This window comes from Camelina sativa, chromosome 3 (genome assembly GCF_030686135.1).
Source record: "Camelina sativa cultivar CO46 ecotype springtype chromosome 3, ASM3068613v1".
Classification (NCBI taxonomy): Eukaryota; Viridiplantae; Streptophyta; class Magnoliopsida; order Brassicales; family Brassicaceae; genus Camelina; species Camelina sativa.
The window spans coordinates 24,786,348-24,803,204 of record NC_141882.1 but is presented as its reverse complement, the minus strand read 5'-3'; the positions used below and the strand labels follow the sequence as shown (position 1 = coordinate 24,803,204).

Sequence of the window (16,857 nt, the reverse complement as noted above, 5' to 3'; positions counted from 1 at the left end):
GGGTCAACCTCTCTTATTCACCTTCTCTTAGTTAGCCAATCAAAATTTACCATGTTTTTAATTAAGGGGATGTTATTGGATTGTGGGTTTTAAAGGAATTTGATGTATTTAGAAATCAGGTGTTATTCAATTGTGTATTTTAAAAATCTATTAAAATATAGTGTTATTCAATATCCATTGGATTTTGTGTGATTTTGGATTTCAACGTACTTTGCTTCTAAAATATGAACAAATACAATACCACACTTTTCTGAAACATTTCATTTTTTTACCTCCCTCTCTCTCTCTAGATGGATCTATAGCCTTTAACATATTATTGTTTGATTTTTTTCTCAATCGTTTTATATAATCACACTTATTCATCAGTTCTGTGTTATTTTTGAGAATTCTTTTTGTGTTCTTTTAACATTTTTTTTCTCGGTTCATTATCTGTAACTTTTTTTTTTCTGGGTTCATGATATAATCACACTTTTTTTTTTCTGGGTTCAATGTTTGTTTCTTCTTCCATAAACCCTATGTCTAGAGAAGACAAATATGGTGATCTGTGTAAAAGTCTCGGTGTTGTTAATTTAATATGGTTTTGGTGTATAATACAGTTTATGGATATTTTTTTTTTCTATAAATAAATTTTTAAAAAATCCATAACAATCACCAAAAATACATTATCAATGATTTTCAAATCCACCTTATATGCATTATAAAATCCACACAAATACATTAGACTTTTAAATCCACTATTGTCCTACGTTAATTAAAATCCATTAAAATCTTTAATCCAATAACACCCCCTAAATAAACAAAATATTAAAATTATATAAAAAACAATTAAAATAAATCAACATAACTTAATAAGACAAGAAAAAAATCCTAAATTGCAAAGTCAATGACCCAATACTATTTATTTTATTTTTAATTATTAAATATAAACTCTAACCATTTTTATAAACCAAGACAACATCTCATTTCGTTTAACTGTAGAATGTAAACACTAATCATTCTTTTATAAACCAAAACCAACATATAAAATTTTTAATTGTAAAATTTAAACAATAATCTATATTTATAAATTCAAACCGACATATAATTTTGTTTAATTGTAAATTAAAAACTTCAACCACTCTTTCATAAATCTAAACCGACATAGAATTTTGTTTACTTGTAAAATCACCTTAATATTTCTTTATAAGCCAAGACCAACATTCTTTTTTCACTAGCTTTAGGTTGATTAAGTAAACTTTTTAATTATGCACAAAAACGAATGAAAGTACCGTATTCCTTATTTTCACAAACGTAAATGTATTTTCATATTCTTTCAGGTCACAAATTAATTTTGTTTATTCAGTAGATTCATGAGTTAGGTTAAATAATATAAAATTAGCTTATAGGAATGAATTTTTTGATAACTTGATGAAAATGTTAGTATATTTTATTTCATCAATTCAAAGTCATTTAAAATTATTTTTGACATGAGCTAAAATTATTACTTATGAGATAGAAAATTTAAATTTAGGAAAATGTTGGATTTCAAAACAAATTTATGAAATTTTATACTATTTATGTTTTGTTAAGTTTTTAATATCTTTAACACTAACTAAGACATATATTTGATACGATGAAAAATTATTTTTTTAATATATATATTTTTAATTTTATCCATTTAGACAAGTACATCAAATTAAAATCTGGTTTTGTGCTAAAATAAAAATTTAAATTGTATTGAAAAATGGAGTATGTGGTAAGGTTGAAACCCGGAGAAAAAAAAAGTAAAAAAAAATGTAGCTTTAAATACTATCATCTATAAAATTTTACATTTATGTTTTATCGAAGAATAACATTGAAATGGAAAAGAATTAAGAAAATATCATTTGTCCATAATGTTTTTGTCAAAAGTGTAATAAAATTACCAAAATTTATCTTATTCTTTTTGTTTTTTCCTCGGTTTCTCTCCTTTTTAATATTTTCATTGTTGTTCCACCATATTCTTCTTTTCACCATGAGACACCATCATTTCTTGGTCATAATATGTCACAATTGACTTCACAAACACAGCAAACAACATCAACTCTTTCTTTCGCTTCATCTTTCTTCTTTTCTTTAAATTGCAGAAAATATCTCATTTTATCACTCTGGATCTCAAATTCTCTTGGAATCTCCATCTTTGTGTTTTTTCTTATTTCATTCATGGCATTTTTTTTGTATTACACTACTTTATCAAATTACACATGACAACATAATATCTCTCTTTAATGCGTTATTTTCTTAAATTACATATTCTTTATTAAGATTACATGTGATTTCTTTTGAAAACATAATTTGTAATATTAAAACACATTGTTTTTCTAAATCATACGCTTCTTTCAATATATCATGATATTTTTATTAACTGACATATTTTATTTCACAAATAACAATATGGGTTGTTGTTTGTTTGAGTGCAGTTTTGATCTTTTTTGTTCTCTCAAAAATGATGGTACTTACCTAAATTTTCTTACATGATAGTATTTTCTTAGTTCTTTTTGAATGTACAATTACTGTATTATTATCCTAGTTTTTAACCCGCATATTTACGCGGCCTATCTATTATTTCTTATAGTAAAACCTCTATAAATTAATAATGTTGGGACCAAGATATTTTATTAATTTATCATTAATTTATCTATAAGTTAGAATAATTATTTTATAGTGTAAATTAATAATTATTAATTTATAGGTATATTTTTAATTTTTTATTTTTTAAATTATGAATTGAGACATTTTTTGCAAAAATAAGATTATGAAATTACAAATATTCACGAAAATTTTTAACAATAAATTACAAATATTATAAATTAAAGAATATTGTAAATTTTATGGTATTGGAATTGAATTTGAAATAATTAAAAAATATTATTGAAAATAAATTAAAAATATTATAGACAAATTCTCTTAAACACATGACATAAATATTTATATTTATAAATAAGAATATCAATTATCGTATTTTAGTAGTCTATCAAACTATCAAAATGTAAATGATGCATATTTAGGAATTGAAAACTTTAAAAAGTTTTAGCTGTTTTATGAAATGTTATAAAATATTTTATATCATTATACTCTGAAGATACAATATAACTATTGTATTATACTGTCCAACTTGGAACTAGCCAAATTTAATAATTAATTTATAGAATATTAATTTATAGAGGTTTTACTGTATATCATTTGGTTCGATCTTAGACTAATAAATGTCGGTTTGGTTCACTTCAATTCGGTTTGGTTTATCATCCCACTCAAAAAAAAAATTTCAGAGGTCAACAAAACAACGAAACAACTCACTCGAGTAAAAAAAAAAAATCCGTACACATTTAGCCACAGAACGCCTCCATAAACCTTCGCATTTCACAGATTCGTCCGTCTTTGTGTAATCGGAGAATCACAACAAACAAACAAAAATGGGAACCCTAGGAAGAGCGATTTACACTGTGGGTAACTGGATTCGTGGGACTGGTCAAGCTCTTGATCGCGTAGGTTCTCTTCTTCAAGGGAGCCACCGCATCGAGGAACATCGTAAGCTTCTTCAGATCCTTCACTTTCTTACGCTCTATATTGTACCCTAGATCCAATTCATATCTCTAATTTGTGTCTTCTACAGAAATTTTCCTTTGATTCGAGAAATTTGCGGTTGGATTGAGGACTTTTGATTCGAGAAATTTTGTGGTTTGTTTTTGTTTTTTCAGTGTCGAGGCATAGGACGTTGATGAATGTGTTTGGTAAATCTCCGTTGGTGGATAAGGATGTGTTTGTTGCTCCAAGTGCTTCTGTTATTGGTGATGTTCAGATCGGGAAAAGCTCGTCCATTTGGTATGGGTGTGTTCTTCGAGGTGAGGCTTTGATTTTTTTTTCACTAGTCTTAAGAGATTTTGGTTCCATGTTATTATTCCTGAGAGCCCTAGATAATGGGAGTATATAGTCTTAATGGTGTTTTGGTTCAAACGAAGTACCAAATTTGCAGTCATAGTTTAGTCTCTTGTTTGCCTCAAATGTTAGTGTTAAGGAATCTAACTGATTGGTTGAATCATACATCATAATACAAACACTAGTCTAGTTTCGTTTAGTAAGACTTGTGTGAGTTGTGGGTTGGCCTTTTTCGTTGGACTAGTTTTAGGAAATGAAGTTCAAGAGTCCTTCTAATTGCTGTTATTGGTTACTGGTCTGATCCTTGGTTCTAGATTTAGTGTATTGTTGATGGAAGACCTTTCTGTATATTGATCTTGGGTTTTAAACTTATGCAGGTGATGTGAATAACATTAGCGTTGGATCAGGGACAAACATCCAAGACAATACTCTTGTCCATGTTGCAAAAACCAACATAAGTGGCAAGGTTCTACCTACTCTAATTGGGGACAATGTAACAGTAGGTAAACCTAAAAAGTGACTTATCAGTTTTAGAATATCTGTTTTATGTAATTGAGCAGGACATAGTTGTATCATTGTTACTTAAATGTTCTGTCTATTAACTTATTAAATGAAACCGAGCAGGTCATAGTGCTGTCATACATGGGTGTACTGTTGAAGATGATGCCTTTGTAGGCATGGGAGCTACACTACTCGATGGTGTGGTGGTTGAGAAACATGCCATGGTTGCTGCTGGTTCCCTTGTGAAACAGAACACGCGGATCCCTTCTGGAGAGGTATCTTTCTGTTTATCTTTTTCTGTAGTTTACTACTTCCTTACTGGGTTTGTGATAGGTCTGGAACCGGAAACTGCTTTATTTCTCTCTGAATTGAAGTAGAACCAGAGAATCAATAGTAATAAGAAACAAAGATAGACACCTAGGTTTGTTATCTAGAACATAGAAGCTCTCCCAAAAGTAACACCAGCAAGAATTGCATTCAATCATAGGCTAGTTATCGTAGACCTTTTATAACAAAGGCTTGCCCAGCTGAACTTCTCAAGTAGACCCACTGTGTCTTTGCTTTAGAATTTGGTTGATACATTGTTACTTACGTACCGCAATGCAGGGTGACTGGAGTAATAGAGAGTGCTTGTGTTTCCATTTGTTTGATGAGGATCTAAACTGATTTCTTGTTTTGCTATTCTTTTGAAATACTTTCTTCAACCATCTCCTTGAAAACATATTTACAAGGACATATCTAATGGGGTTTATGTGGCAGGTGTGGGGAGGAAATCCAGCAAAGTTCATGAGGAAGTTAACAGATGAAGAGATAGAATATATCTCACAGTCAGCAAAAAACTACATCAATCTCGCACAGATTCATGCCTCAGAGAATTCAAAATCATTTGATCAGATCGAGGTTGAGAGGGCGCTTAGGAGGAAGTATGCACGCAAGGACGAGGATTACGATTCAATGCTTGGGATTACCCGTGAAATTCCTCCCGAGTTGATTCTTCCCGACAATGTGTTACCTGGTGGTAAACCCCCAGCCCAGGTCCCGACAACTCAGTACTACTAATTCCAGTCTCAGGTTGTTTTTGTGTGTTCAATCATTTCAAGACAGAATTGATTCTCTGGATGGTCGAGAGAGATTAGTTTGGTTTTCACTTTTCTTCCGAGCAAGCAAAGGGATTTATCACCCTTGCTCAATAATGTACGGTTACATTATGAAGTCATTTCTTCGAGGAACAATTGCAGAAAGAGAAACAAAGTTGCATTCACTACTTTTTTGCTCTCTTTCTCTCACTGTTCTTCCCCTTTCTATAACAATTAAACAATTATAAGAGAATCATATAAGACTTCAGGGGCTCTATTTAATATTCTCAATTATCTAAGGTAAATTATTCGAACTTAAAGGGTAAAAACAGGGAGAAGTGGAACTCAACAATTCTTTTATCCCCACCATGTCTAATCTTCAACCCTAAACGTCTCATTGTTATTCGAGTTAAATCCATTATGTCACACAGCTAGTTATAAAGAGTAAAAACCAAAATACTTAGGACATCGAGTGACTTGCAACTTTTTGACACCAAAGAACTAAACAAGAGAAATTGTAACCCCGCAAGTTGATTTTGTAAATCCAACTTTAACATATTCTCACTTGCTCACATCTCCATTGGTGCAACATCTTGATCACCTGAACCACCTTGTTCCCCAGTTCCAGCAGCAACAGGAGCAGCCTCGGGTTCGGCCTCACCCTCACCAGCATCCTCCTCTTCCTCAGGAACCTTCTCGAACGTATCGATCACCTTTTGTATGCTTTCCTGGTCCAAGAAATGAAACGGCTCCTCGAGTCCTAGAACAGAAACAGTGCAGAGCGAGCTCTTCAGTGTTTCCCCTTGCAGAGTTTCCCTTATGGCCATAATAGCATCTTTTATCAGATCTTCCCTTGATGATTCTTGGAAGCTCTCGTATCTGCGTTCCAAATAGGTTTTTGCAGCTTGTGAACGTGAGCCGATAGCAAATGCTTGATACTCAAAGTAGTTTCCGCTAGGGCAGTTGTAGTAGAGGTGGGCTCCTGACTCGTCCAATCCACCTACCAGCAAACCAACACCATAAGGCCGTTTCCATGACCGTTGCGTGCATACCTGCTCAAGGAGAAGTATGAAGAAGGTAAATGCAAGACCAATAAATGGGTTCACCGATGAACAAATTCAGAGTTCTGTTCAAAGTACAAGACGGATATATGAGGGTTCATCTCAGAAAACAATATAAATTGGCAATACAGCCGCTAACTATATGTTTGACAGACATGAAAATGACTAGGTCGCAGCAAACAAAACCCTTTTGAAGTTAAAAACACTACATTAGATGCCAAAAGTAGTGAAAATGTAGCAAAAAGTTACAGTATATGGAAATCATAAAACAACAACATCTTGCTAAGTAATGGTTCATCATGCAAGTGAAGAGACACGACAAGGAAAAGGGATCAACAAGAACATATACCCATTTTCAACTGCTAAAGAAAACAACTTTCTTCACCAGGCAGAGAATGCCAACAAAAAACAACTAATACAACCGAAGGAGAAAACCAGCACATTCACAGTTCTATCGACAAAGAAGATAATTCAACGATGCCAACCAGAAACAACTAATACAACTTAAGGAGCAAAACAGGACAGTCTAAGGCATCCTCTTGGTATATATTCGGATTAAACAGCTTAGACAAAGCTTTTGGTAAGATAAGAAGCTAAAACTAGCAACACAATTGGAAATGACTAGAATAACCAAACAACTCAAGAAAAGCTCTAATTCAACCATCAAGAAGCTCTAGTTACATAACCCATACACAACAATTCACTGATCATCTTGACCACATTGCTAATAAAAAAACCTAAACTTCACTCTAATTTCATAAAGCTTCGAACTTTCAGATAACTACACATCTTATTCTAGGTCAAAATCAAGTAAATACGATTACGAAACCCACAAAAGCTCACCCAAAAATCTCAATTTACCTGAGCCTTATCAGCGAGACGAACAACAAGACGACCAACGGGAAGAGGAGACTCATAAGTAAAAGAGTGATTGATAGACTCAGATCTCATATAACGAGAGAGAACACGACCATCAGCAGTGAGACCAGCGATAGCAACACCGATATGATCATCTACTTTGAAGATCTTCCTCTGGTGAGAAGAGAGCTCAGATTGAGCTTTGTTGACACAAGCGAGGACGACATGTGAGCGAGATCTGAGTCCAATTGCGGCCGAGCCTTGCTTCACGGCTTCCATTGCGTACTCTACCTGGAATAGCCGACCTGTGGGGCTCCATGTCGTCACATCTGTGTCGTATTGGTTCCTGAACATTTTTCTTAGCTTTCTTCTTCGTCTTCTTCGTTTAGGAGCTTTTCGTTTGCTTCAAGCTAGGGAGGATGGTCTCTCTCTTTAGAAGAAGTAAAGCAAGATGGGCTTACGAGAAACTCAATGGACTTATGGGTTTATGAATCGTGTTATAGCGATGGACTTACGCTTCAACTAAATGTTATAGCGATGTCTAAGTCCCTGTTTTGACTGCTTAAAATAATATACGTAGTTAGAAATGTTAATATATGTTATCTGATATGAATTAAATAAATGTTTTTGTTTAATTTTCATTTACGATTTAATGTTTTTTATATTCGCGTAAATATTTTTGTATACTTTTCATACTTAATATCATATATATAACAGGTTATAGTAGAATTGTCTAAACCACCTAAAATTGCCTAAATTTTGATTAGATGTTTTATATGTTAGATCTAGGATCATCTCGTAGTTAGTGCTGAACGCATTTTTGAACATTGGCTACTATTAAATAAGACTCACATAAAATTCAAATAATATGTTTTTAATGAATGATGAAAGAAAAATTGCGAAAATAGTCACAAAGTATCTTTACAATTTAATTACCGTGACAGACTCAACAAAGTTTTCAGTAAATGTTAGTAAAGGGAGTTCTGGTATTTGCACACAACAATTAAACAAAAAGCAATGTTTTGGTAAAAGATGAGGAGGTTAAAATTGCATGCATAACCTGCATCCAAAGAATTTTAATTGGAAATATGTGTGACAAGAATTTTAGCGTTTAACTAGAAACGAGGGAAGATCAAATTAAGACAAACTTATACCTTAGTCTTCAACTAAAAGATATTTGGAACACGAGTTATAAAATCACATTCAATATGTAGTATTGTTGTAATATAATGATGGTATTGGTAGGAGATCAAATTAGACAAAGTTATCTTAAGGAAAAAAGAAAGCAATCATGAATCTTATATATAGGAAACTTTTGATTTGGGAATTAGGATGTTTGATTCAATCTCACACGTTTGTGATCTATGAAAGAGAGGAAGAGGTCGATCAAAACAAGCAATGAAATCTAAAAGTTATGTGACGTCTAGCAATAGTCCAAAAACAATGTATTAAAACATGCATTACTCAGACCTTATTTAAGTTCACATGAGAAAAAGCAAGCTTTATAGATTCAAGTCGTGACAATACTACTATGACAGCACTAACACAAAAACCCACTAAAAACTAGTTGTTGTGTCATATTCCTAACCCTAATCGTAATCTGTTTATACAAAATTTCAAAAGCAAAATTAATAACATAAAGTTTTCTCCTTTTTTATTTTATTTTTGGGTGCATTAATAGTTTTAAAAAGATATGAAAAAGAAACGCATTAATATATATTAAAAAAAAAAAGTATTTTGTTTCATGCCTCAGTGCTTGCTGCTGCTGCAACCTGTTTTATCCTCCCTCCACCTCAATACAACATTCAGGTACACGGCGACGACGACCACACCACCACCACCGACAGAATATCCCGATCTCCTCCTCTTCCACCATGGAAAACGACGTCAAGGTCGTCGACGAGAAGGTAGAAGAAGCTGACCGTCTTCTTCCTCATCCTCAATCTCATCATCACCTTACCTCCTCCGACGATTCCGAATCCGAAGCCGCTTACGAAACAAACGAAAAGATCCTGATCGTCGATTTCGAATCTCCCGACGATCCGACCACCGGAGACGCAGCACCGCCGTTCTCGTGGAGGAAACTGTGGCTGTTCACGGGACCTGGTTTTTTGATGAGTATAGCCTTCTTGGATCCGGGGAATTTAGAAGGAGATCTACAAGCTGGTGCAATCGCTGGGTACTCTCTGCTGTGGCTTCTAATGTGGGCTACGGCTATGGGTTTGTTGATTCAGATGTTGTCAGCTAGAGTTGGTGTTGCTACTGGTCGTCATTTAGCTGAGCTTTGCCGTGATGAGTATCCTACTTGGGCTAGGTATGTGCTTTGGTCTATGGCGGAGCTTGCTTTGATTGGTGCTGATATACAAGAGGTTATTGGTAGTGCTATTGCTATTCAGATTCTTAGCCGTGGTGTCTTGCCTCTTTGGGCTGGTGTTGTCATTACGGCTTCCGATTGGTGAGTTCTTTTTAATTTGAATTCAGATCATTCTTTTTTGATGATACTTGATTTAGAGATTTCTATGATTCAAACTTCTTAGTGAATTTGAGATTGGAACCTGGAAATCAGTAGAAACTTGGTTTACGGATCTATATGATTCAATGTGAATTTGAGAAATTTGCTTTTGCTTTGGTTCTTTTCTTGAAAAAACTTGGCTAAGATGATCTGAATTCGAAAGATCAGTAGAAGATTTGGTTGAAAGATCTGTGATTTAAATCTGAAGTTAAGAAATTTTTGTTTTCTTTGTTCTTGGAAATTTTGGCTGATGAATCTGTTTGCAAACAGTTTTTTATTTTTGTTTCTAGAGAATTACGGTGTGAGGAAGTTAGAAGCTGTTTTTGCAGTTTTGATAGCAACGATGGGTTTGTCCTTTGCTTGGATGTTTGGTGAAACCAAGCCAAATGGAAAAGAACTTATGATAGGTAAAGATTTCAGATTCTTTTTTTTTGCTCCTCACTCTCTTCTGCTTTGATTTGAGTGTTTAAAAATCAAGTCTTTGTGATCATGGATAGGTATTTTACTCCCGAGACTTAGCTCAAAGACAATTAGGCAAGCTGTAGGTGTGGTTGGCTGTGTCATAATGCCTCACAATGTGTTTTTGCATTCGGCTCTTGTACAGTCGAGGAAAATCGATCCAAAGAGGAAGTCACGAGTTCAAGAGGCACTTAATTACTATTTGATCGAGTCATCGGTCGCCCTTTTCATATCGTTCATGATTAACTTGTTTGTGACGACTGTCTTTGCAAAAGGATTTTATGGAACCGAGAAAGCTAATAACATTGGCCTAGTTAATGCGGGTCAGTATCTTCAAGAGAAATTTGGAGGTGGACTTCTACCGATTCTATATATCTGGGGTATCGGGTTGTTAGCAGCCGGACAAAGCAGTACAATAACTGGTACATATGCTGGACAGTTTATAATGGGCGGGTTTTTGAACCTCCGGCTTAAGAAATGGATGAGGGCAGTAATAACAAGAAGCTGTGCTATAGTGCCAACTATGATTGTGGCAATTGTCTTCAACACTTCTGAAGCTTCCTTGGATGTTTTGAATGAATGGCTCAATGTGCTTCAGTCTGTACAAATTCCTTTTGCTCTTCTCCCTCTTCTAACCTTGGTATCCAAAGAAGAAATTATGGGAGACTTCAAGATTGGGCCTATCCTTCAGGTTAACTTCCACTTTTTAATTAAATGCTCTGAGCTTCCCACTTTTTTATGCGCCTCCATTAGAATCATTAGGTGAATTAGTGTAGTCTATCATTTTATAGGTGCCTCTGTTTCACTTGTGCTGTTATCTTAGTATTTGATTTAGATTCCAAGTCCTTGAATTGAAGAAAGAAGCATGATGAGTGTTGATTGGATTTATGATTATATTGCAGAGAATAGCTTGGACTGTGGCTGCCCTTGTAATGATCATCAATGGGTATCTTCTGTTGGATTTCTTTGTCTCAGAAGTTGACGGGTTCATGTTTGGAGTTACCGTCTGCGTCTGGACAACTGCTTATGTTGCCTTTATAGTCTACCTCATCTCACACAGCAACTTTTTTCCTTCTCCTTGGTCTTCCTCGTCAATAGAACTACCCAAAAGAGTGTCCATCTCAGATAGCTAGGTGCACAAAAAATAACTACCCTCAAGATACGGTAAACAACTTCACCTTTTATACATACCCCAAAGTGGTGATAAGAGTTATTTAGCATAGCTTTTGTGAATGTGACATCACAAATATTAAATATGTAGTGACAAAGTCTTTGTTGTACTTTTCTTCTTTTTAAGAGGATGTGCACATTCCAATATGATTGAAAGAGGCTTTTACACGATTACATCATAAAGAAAAAAGCAGAAAGCGAATCCAATACAAAAGCTAATAATATAACCACTGAAAAAATTGGCCAAGCCAAGAAAGGAGTTTCTTAACTAACGTTAGCAAAAAAATCATTGAACACAAATTAAAAAGAGATACTCGATAATACTAATCTGCCACTCTAATAACAGATATATACAACTCAAAAAAACTTAGGTACAAGCAATTTCCAATACATAAGCTTCATGCTTCTTTTACGCCTTTCCTCTAATGGAAATATCTTCAAAGAATGCAAGAGGAAGCTCAGGTGAAACAGGCATGGTCGCAACGCACTTGTACTGTAACAAATAATAGAAATCAGATATAAGTTGCAACATATATTACAAGTTGACGCTATATCATTGTATTTTGTTGAATTTACCTTATGTTGCTTGTATTTATTTCTAACAGCTTCTAGAGTGTTTCCTCTTCTGCTTAGATACAAGTCATGTATGATACCCACACATAGTTGCAGATCAGCTGCTTTGTACTTCGTGTATTCTTCTAACATTTGATTCTGTTATACATCACCAGAAGAGAGTTAGAATACAAGAACTCTTTGTAAAAGAATTAGTAGTGGTTTTTTAATTTGCTAACCCAAGGATGCTGTTTTGGACGGATGATGAATCGGGCAAGAAAGACAGCTGAAGCAGCCAAAAGAGATGGCAAATACTTCACACATGTGTAATCTAACATACTCAATTCTGATAGATAGCAACAAAGGAACTCTATCTCCAATTGTGAGTCCTGAAAAAGAAGGCAAGGAAATAAGAGAATATTTAACAATCTGACACTTTATAAGATACATATGCCACAATTTAGAGGTAGATTGGTTTTGAGCTTACATTGAAATCTTCTTGTGCAACCCGTGTAAACCGTCTGCACATACGGAACATAAGAAAAGAAGAAGCAAAACACTCAGAATGAAGATAAGTAAAACCATACAATCAAAAGCAAGTACAAAACACCAGAACTGATTGATCAGAGTCGAACCTTAGGAATGTTTTGATGGTTGGACTTCCTAATTCAAACTGCAAAGCAAGAAGTATATCTGCCTCCATGGACACCACCTCTTGTTTTGCAAATGTATTATCCGTGATGTAACAAAAATCTTCCACTTTAGGAGGACCAATCTCTTCATATTTCCTACTTTTTTTTAAAAGCAAAACAAAGATTCCATAAGCAGCTACAGACCAAGAAAACAATAACGCAAAAGAGGGTTAAGATGCTTACGACGCAATAAGCATTGCAGAAACTCCCACAAGCTGAAGCTTCTGTCTGTTAATAGGCTTCACAGACAAGAATCTATCGATATAGGATACAGTGAGATAAAGCGTATCCGAGACGAGTTTGTATTCCTCAGCAACCTCAACTAACCAGTCCACCAAAACCGCTCTCATATGAGGTGTTAGATCGTTCTGAACCTTTTCAATATAATCAGGTAGAGGTCTATAATTCGGCTTCCCCTGAATTTCACCAATCCAAAAATTTATATTAGTTAGTTAGTTAGTCCCAAAGTATCCTCAATCCCTAAGCTCTTTAAACATAAACTGAGACTGGACAACATCACAGAAACTTAATCAAAAAACATAACTTTAATCAAACCCATGAATGCAAGTTGCAACTAGTCAACATCAAGTCCCAAAAACAGTCCTAATTTCCCAAATGACATAAACTGAAACCACAATTTTGAACTCTTTCCAAAATGGGCTAATCGAGGAATAAATCTACTAGAGAAGTTTGTATTACCTCCATTTCACGAAGATAGGCACAAATATCATTCGCAAAAGGCTCACACATCTGAGGATCAACAGATCTCGGTTCAATCACTACGATAGGTTCAGGAACCATCAAAGCCTTCTTCTTCATCTGCTTCTTCGCGGCGTTAACACTTGCTTTAGCCTTAAGGGTATCTCTTTCTAGATTGGGTTCCACCGGAACAGCGACTATATTGGACATATTCGGAAGCTCACCGAGGACAACTCTCTTCTTGGTAACTGGGTTGTTTTCGTCCACCGCCATGGACGAAGCCTTACGTTTCGCCGCCGCCCTCGTCATCCTCGTACAGTTCTGATTCTCCGCCATGGTTTTTTTTCTTTTTTTCAATGGGGAAAGAGAGATTTGAGAGAAGGGTTGTTAATGTATGAGGAAGGTAAAAGGAAATGGGTTAGAGTAAAAGCGCCATTTTTGTGGGGGAAGTTTTGAGGTTTTTTAGGTCATGGCGCTTCTCTGTGTGTGAAATTTTCGATTTCGAATAATTTAGGGATTTGACTGAGTATCCAAATTTTGGGGTTTTTTTTTTTGCTTTTGCAGATTTCATTTTCCACATTTATTTGGTGGCTGTTTTGCCCAGTAATTTCAGATTCCATAACTTATTTATTTTCTTTTGTCATAGATATATGATTATTAATATATAATGTTATTGAGATCATATTTTACAAAAAAAAAAAGTTAAAAAAATTAGTATCTTATCGAGTATTAAGTTACTAGGTACGGATCCACTCGTACGTAGATGATTAATTTCAAAAACTATACTTATTATAAGGTTTGTAATATATTATGTACATATAGAGTTACATTTATAGATATAATTATTTATTAAATCATTTACCGTTCAAATTTATATTAGTTTGGTTTCATTCAGTTTGTGATTTTTTGAAATAAAAAAGGTTTCAACATAAAATTAAGATTCACAAAACAACATACCCGAATCTAACATTTATCGAATTAGTGATTAATCAGAATTGTATAAAACTTGTAAATTATGAAACGGATAAAAAGTTAAAAACCATCAAAAATATTAAAATTTTTCGAAACGAATGACCTAAATTTTTAAGCGGGTCAAATCCGTCCCGGTAGCCATACTCCATAAGGGGTATAATATTTTTTTATCTATAAAAACTCGTCCCTCAAAATCTTTAAGAAATAATATTAAAATATATATAAGATTTTCTATTTTTTAATATGTTAATTTTGAAATTAAGGAATCTTTAATATATGTTGGTCTTATATATCAGAAATTTCTATATGGAAAACTGAAAATTAGGATTTGCATAAATTTAAATAGTTTATAGTTTAAAATAAATTTAAGATGCCGTCAATTGTTTTTTAAAGATTTTCCAATATCTATTATTTAAAATTAATTTCAATTTTTTTTTGTCAAAAAATTTTAAACAATAAGAAATAATATTATTAATATTTTTGAAAATATGATTTAAATATATATTTTTTACCTCTCATGTTATAATTTTTTATTATATTATAATACATAGGTTTTGAAAATAATTTCGAAAACATGTAGGGGATAATATTTATTAATATTTGAATAATATTTACCAATTTTAGAATTTATAGGAACAAAATATTGTGTATACAAATAAATTGAATAGTAATGACAGTTTTATGTAATATTATAGAATATTAAGGGCAAGTAATAAAGTGGGCATAAAGCTCTCTGACGACACGTCAACATTTCTTCAAAAATATTTATCTTTTAATATATAGGAGATAGGTTTTACTGTAGTGTTCTATTACTTAATTAAATATATATATATATATATATATATATCTATATTTTGGAGGATGATTTAATAACAAAAACATATAATATAAGAGAGAAGACCAAGTCTTCTAAATACTCTTTCTAAAAATGTTCAGTTTCATGAGTAATATAAATTTTTGTTTTTTTTATTAATGATTATAGTACGTCAAAAGTGTTATGATTTGTGTCTGTGTGTCTTGTTGGTGAACTGGCCTCATAAATCCTTGTCGATGAAGTGCCTCATGGAGTCACTTAAGAAAATAAATTTGATCAACTATGGAAAAGAAAGAAAATGCCCTTAAATTATTCATGCGTCCGTGTTCTCTCATAATCCTCCCCATCGACTTTGACGTAGCTATCAAAAAGCTTTTTGGTGATTTCTTTGTTTTTTAACTGTTGGATAAGGATACTAATATCGTATAGAAAGTCAAACTTAAGGAGAAAGAAAATAGTGGTTACTAGGGGGGTGAAAAATATAGATGTTGAACATAATGAATATTATTAGATCTGTACACATATACATAGCTACATCATACATGAGCGGAGTTAGGTTACAAGTAATGCTAACTATACTAACTACATTTATATCTTTATACGTCCTCACATGATGGAGGTACTCTAGTAACACCAATTTATCGGACAATGCGAAACTTTGTGTTGACACATGGGAGACGCGAAGCATTCCTTCTTGTATTTGATGTCTAATGAAGTGGTAATATCGCAATATGCTTCATTCAAAAGTGGAAGACCGGATTGGCGCACAAGTAAGTCGCACCATTGTTTTGTCACAATAGATAACGAGAGCGGTAGGAAGAGTGTGTTAAGATATAGAGATGCACACAACAACTAGAATCACTTGTAACGCGCCAAACAAACACTTTTATTTAATCTTATAAAAAAACTCACGTTTCTTACAAAACTTGAAACTCAGCACACTCTTTTATTTATCTAACACAACATCCTGTGTAGATCTAAAAAAGATAAACAACACTCACCTTCTAAGCTTTTTATGATTGCTTGAAGGTCACAAATCTCACAACCTATGCTCTTGAGTGCTAACCTTTTTCTGCGGTTAGCCCTCGTCTAGCATCATGAGATCGAAGACTTGGAACAGGATGCTGAGCTTCCAACAGCTGGTAGATAAGGCTGGGAAGTGGCAACCGGAACCCGGATTGAGCTTGCAACCCCAACTAAATGATCTGATCATAGACCATTCTCCCGAAGTCAAACGGGATGCGGTGCATGATCACCATCACTCTGGTTGTCGAGATATAGCCCGTGTTCACTGTTGGAGACCAGTTGTTGCAGCAAATCTTATGTAGATCCTTAAGCACAGGGTTCTTTATTGCTGTCGGCACCAGCTGCTTGCAGGATTTAACCTTGCCATCTGACAAGAAAAGAGTCAGGTCCTCCTCCAATATTGCAGCTGTCTGCAACCGTTGCTCACGTACATCAACTGACTGTAAACCGAACAGGCCATTGATTCGACCTGGAGAAAACTCATACACCCAGTCTCTCACTAGAACATCAACAGAATCCCCCCTCAACCTTAACTGCAGGGAGATTCGCCCAGAACTCATAGACAACATCC

General features: G+C 34.0%; 4 protein-coding genes across 6 annotated transcripts; 2 read left to right on the top strand and 2 right to left on the bottom strand.

Moving 5' to 3' along the window:
• Nucleotides 1-3,250: 3,250 nt before the first annotated feature.
• Nucleotides 3,251-5,659, top strand: LOC104777659 (gamma carbonic anhydrase 2, mitochondrial). Its single transcript, XM_010501945.3, has 5 exons — nucleotides 3,251-3,546; nucleotides 3,717-3,860; nucleotides 4,272-4,397; nucleotides 4,519-4,670; nucleotides 5,155-5,659. The coding sequence occupies exons 1-5, from the start codon at nucleotides 3,432-3,434 to the stop codon at nucleotides 5,452-5,454; spliced, it is 837 nt and encodes a 278-aa protein (XP_010500247.2). The 5' UTR covers nucleotides 3,251-3,431; the 3' UTR covers nucleotides 5,455-5,659.
• A 151-nt stretch (nucleotides 5,660-5,810) lies between these two features.
• Nucleotides 5,811-8,661, bottom strand: LOC104777657 (proteasome subunit alpha type-1-B). 2 transcript variants are annotated; one of them, XM_087506752.1, is made up of 3 exons: nucleotides 8,545-8,661; nucleotides 7,394-8,450; nucleotides 5,811-6,523 (listed from the first exon to the last, which is right to left on the bottom strand). In XM_087506752.1, the coding sequence occupies exons 2-3, from the start codon at nucleotides 7,742-7,744 to the stop codon at nucleotides 6,041-6,043; spliced, it is 834 nt and encodes a 277-aa protein (XP_087362878.1). In that variant the 5' UTR covers nucleotides 7,745-8,450; nucleotides 8,545-8,661; the 3' UTR covers nucleotides 5,811-6,040. The 2 variants fall into 2 exon arrangements, with proteins under 2 accessions (XP_087362878.1, XP_087362877.1); XM_087506751.1 differs by having other exon boundaries at nucleotides 7,394-8,661.
• A 206-nt stretch (nucleotides 8,662-8,867) lies between these two features.
• Nucleotides 8,868-11,787, top strand: LOC104777655 (metal transporter Nramp2). The gene is made up of 4 exons (XM_019243865.2): nucleotides 8,868-9,845; nucleotides 10,173-10,309; nucleotides 10,400-11,052; nucleotides 11,264-11,787. Exons 1-4 carry the CDS (start codon nucleotides 9,265-9,267, stop codon nucleotides 11,492-11,494), a joined length of 1,602 nt encoding a protein of 533 aa, XP_019099410.1. The 5' UTR covers nucleotides 8,868-9,264; the 3' UTR covers nucleotides 11,495-11,787.
• LOC104777656 (cyclin-A3-4) lies at nucleotides 11,643-14,094 on the bottom strand. Of its 2 annotated transcripts, none has more exons than XM_010501941.3 (7): nucleotides 13,475-14,094; nucleotides 12,959-13,191; nucleotides 12,719-12,871; nucleotides 12,571-12,604; nucleotides 12,323-12,472; nucleotides 12,108-12,242; nucleotides 11,643-12,024 (listed from the first exon to the last, which is right to left on the bottom strand). In XM_010501941.3, the coding sequence occupies exons 1-7, from the start codon at nucleotides 13,808-13,810 to the stop codon at nucleotides 11,941-11,943; spliced, it is 1,125 nt and encodes a 374-aa protein (XP_010500243.1). In that variant the 5' UTR covers nucleotides 13,811-14,094; the 3' UTR covers nucleotides 11,643-11,940. The 2 variants fall into 2 exon arrangements, with proteins under 2 accessions (XP_010500243.1, XP_010500242.1); XM_010501940.3 differs by having other exon boundaries at nucleotides 12,719-12,874; nucleotides 13,475-14,006.
• Between the last annotated feature and the right edge of the window lie 2,763 nt (nucleotides 14,095-16,857).

Bases quoted from the DNA above. Each gene is read 5' to 3' on its own strand.
- LOC104777659 (XM_010501945.3), top strand. From the start codon at position 3,432: ATGGGAACCCTAGGAAGAGCGATTTACACTGTGGGTAACTGGATTCGT. The intron at 3,861-4,271 runs GTGAGGCTTTGA...AAACTTATGCAG, and splicing joins GTATGGGTGTGTTCTTCGAG to GTGATGTGAATAACATTAGC. The intron at 4,671-5,154 runs GTATCTTTCTGT...TTTATGTGGCAG, and splicing joins CGCGGATCCCTTCTGGAGAG to GTGTGGGGAGGAAATCCAGC.
- LOC104777657 (XM_087506751.1), bottom strand. From the start codon at position 7,744: ATGTTCAGGAACCAATACGACACAGATGTGACGACATGGAGCCCCACA. The intron at 6,524-7,393 runs GTAAATTGAGAT...CTCCTTGAGCAG, and splicing joins GTCTCGCTGATAAGGCTCAG to GTATGCACGCAACGGTCATG.
- LOC104777655 (XM_019243865.2), top strand. From the start codon at position 9,265: ATGGAAAACGACGTCAAGGTCGTCGACGAGAAGGTAGAAGAAGCTGAC. The intron at 9,846-10,172 runs GTGAGTTCTTTT...GTTTGCAAACAG, and splicing joins GTCATTACGGCTTCCGATTG to TTTTTTATTTTTGTTTCTAG. The intron at 11,053-11,263 runs GTTAACTTCCAC...ATTATATTGCAG, and splicing joins AGATTGGGCCTATCCTTCAG to AGAATAGCTTGGACTGTGGC.
- LOC104777656 (XM_010501940.3), bottom strand. From the start codon at position 13,810: ATGGCGGAGAATCAGAACTGTACGAGGATGACGAGGGCGGCGGCGAAA. The intron at 12,243-12,322 runs GTTAGCAAATTA...GATGTATAACAG, and splicing joins GTCCAAAACAGCATCCTTGG to AATCAAATGTTAGAAGAATA. The intron at 12,025-12,107 runs GTAAATTCAACA...TATTTGTTACAG, and splicing joins ATAAATACAAGCAACATAAG to TACAAGTGCGTTGCGACCAT.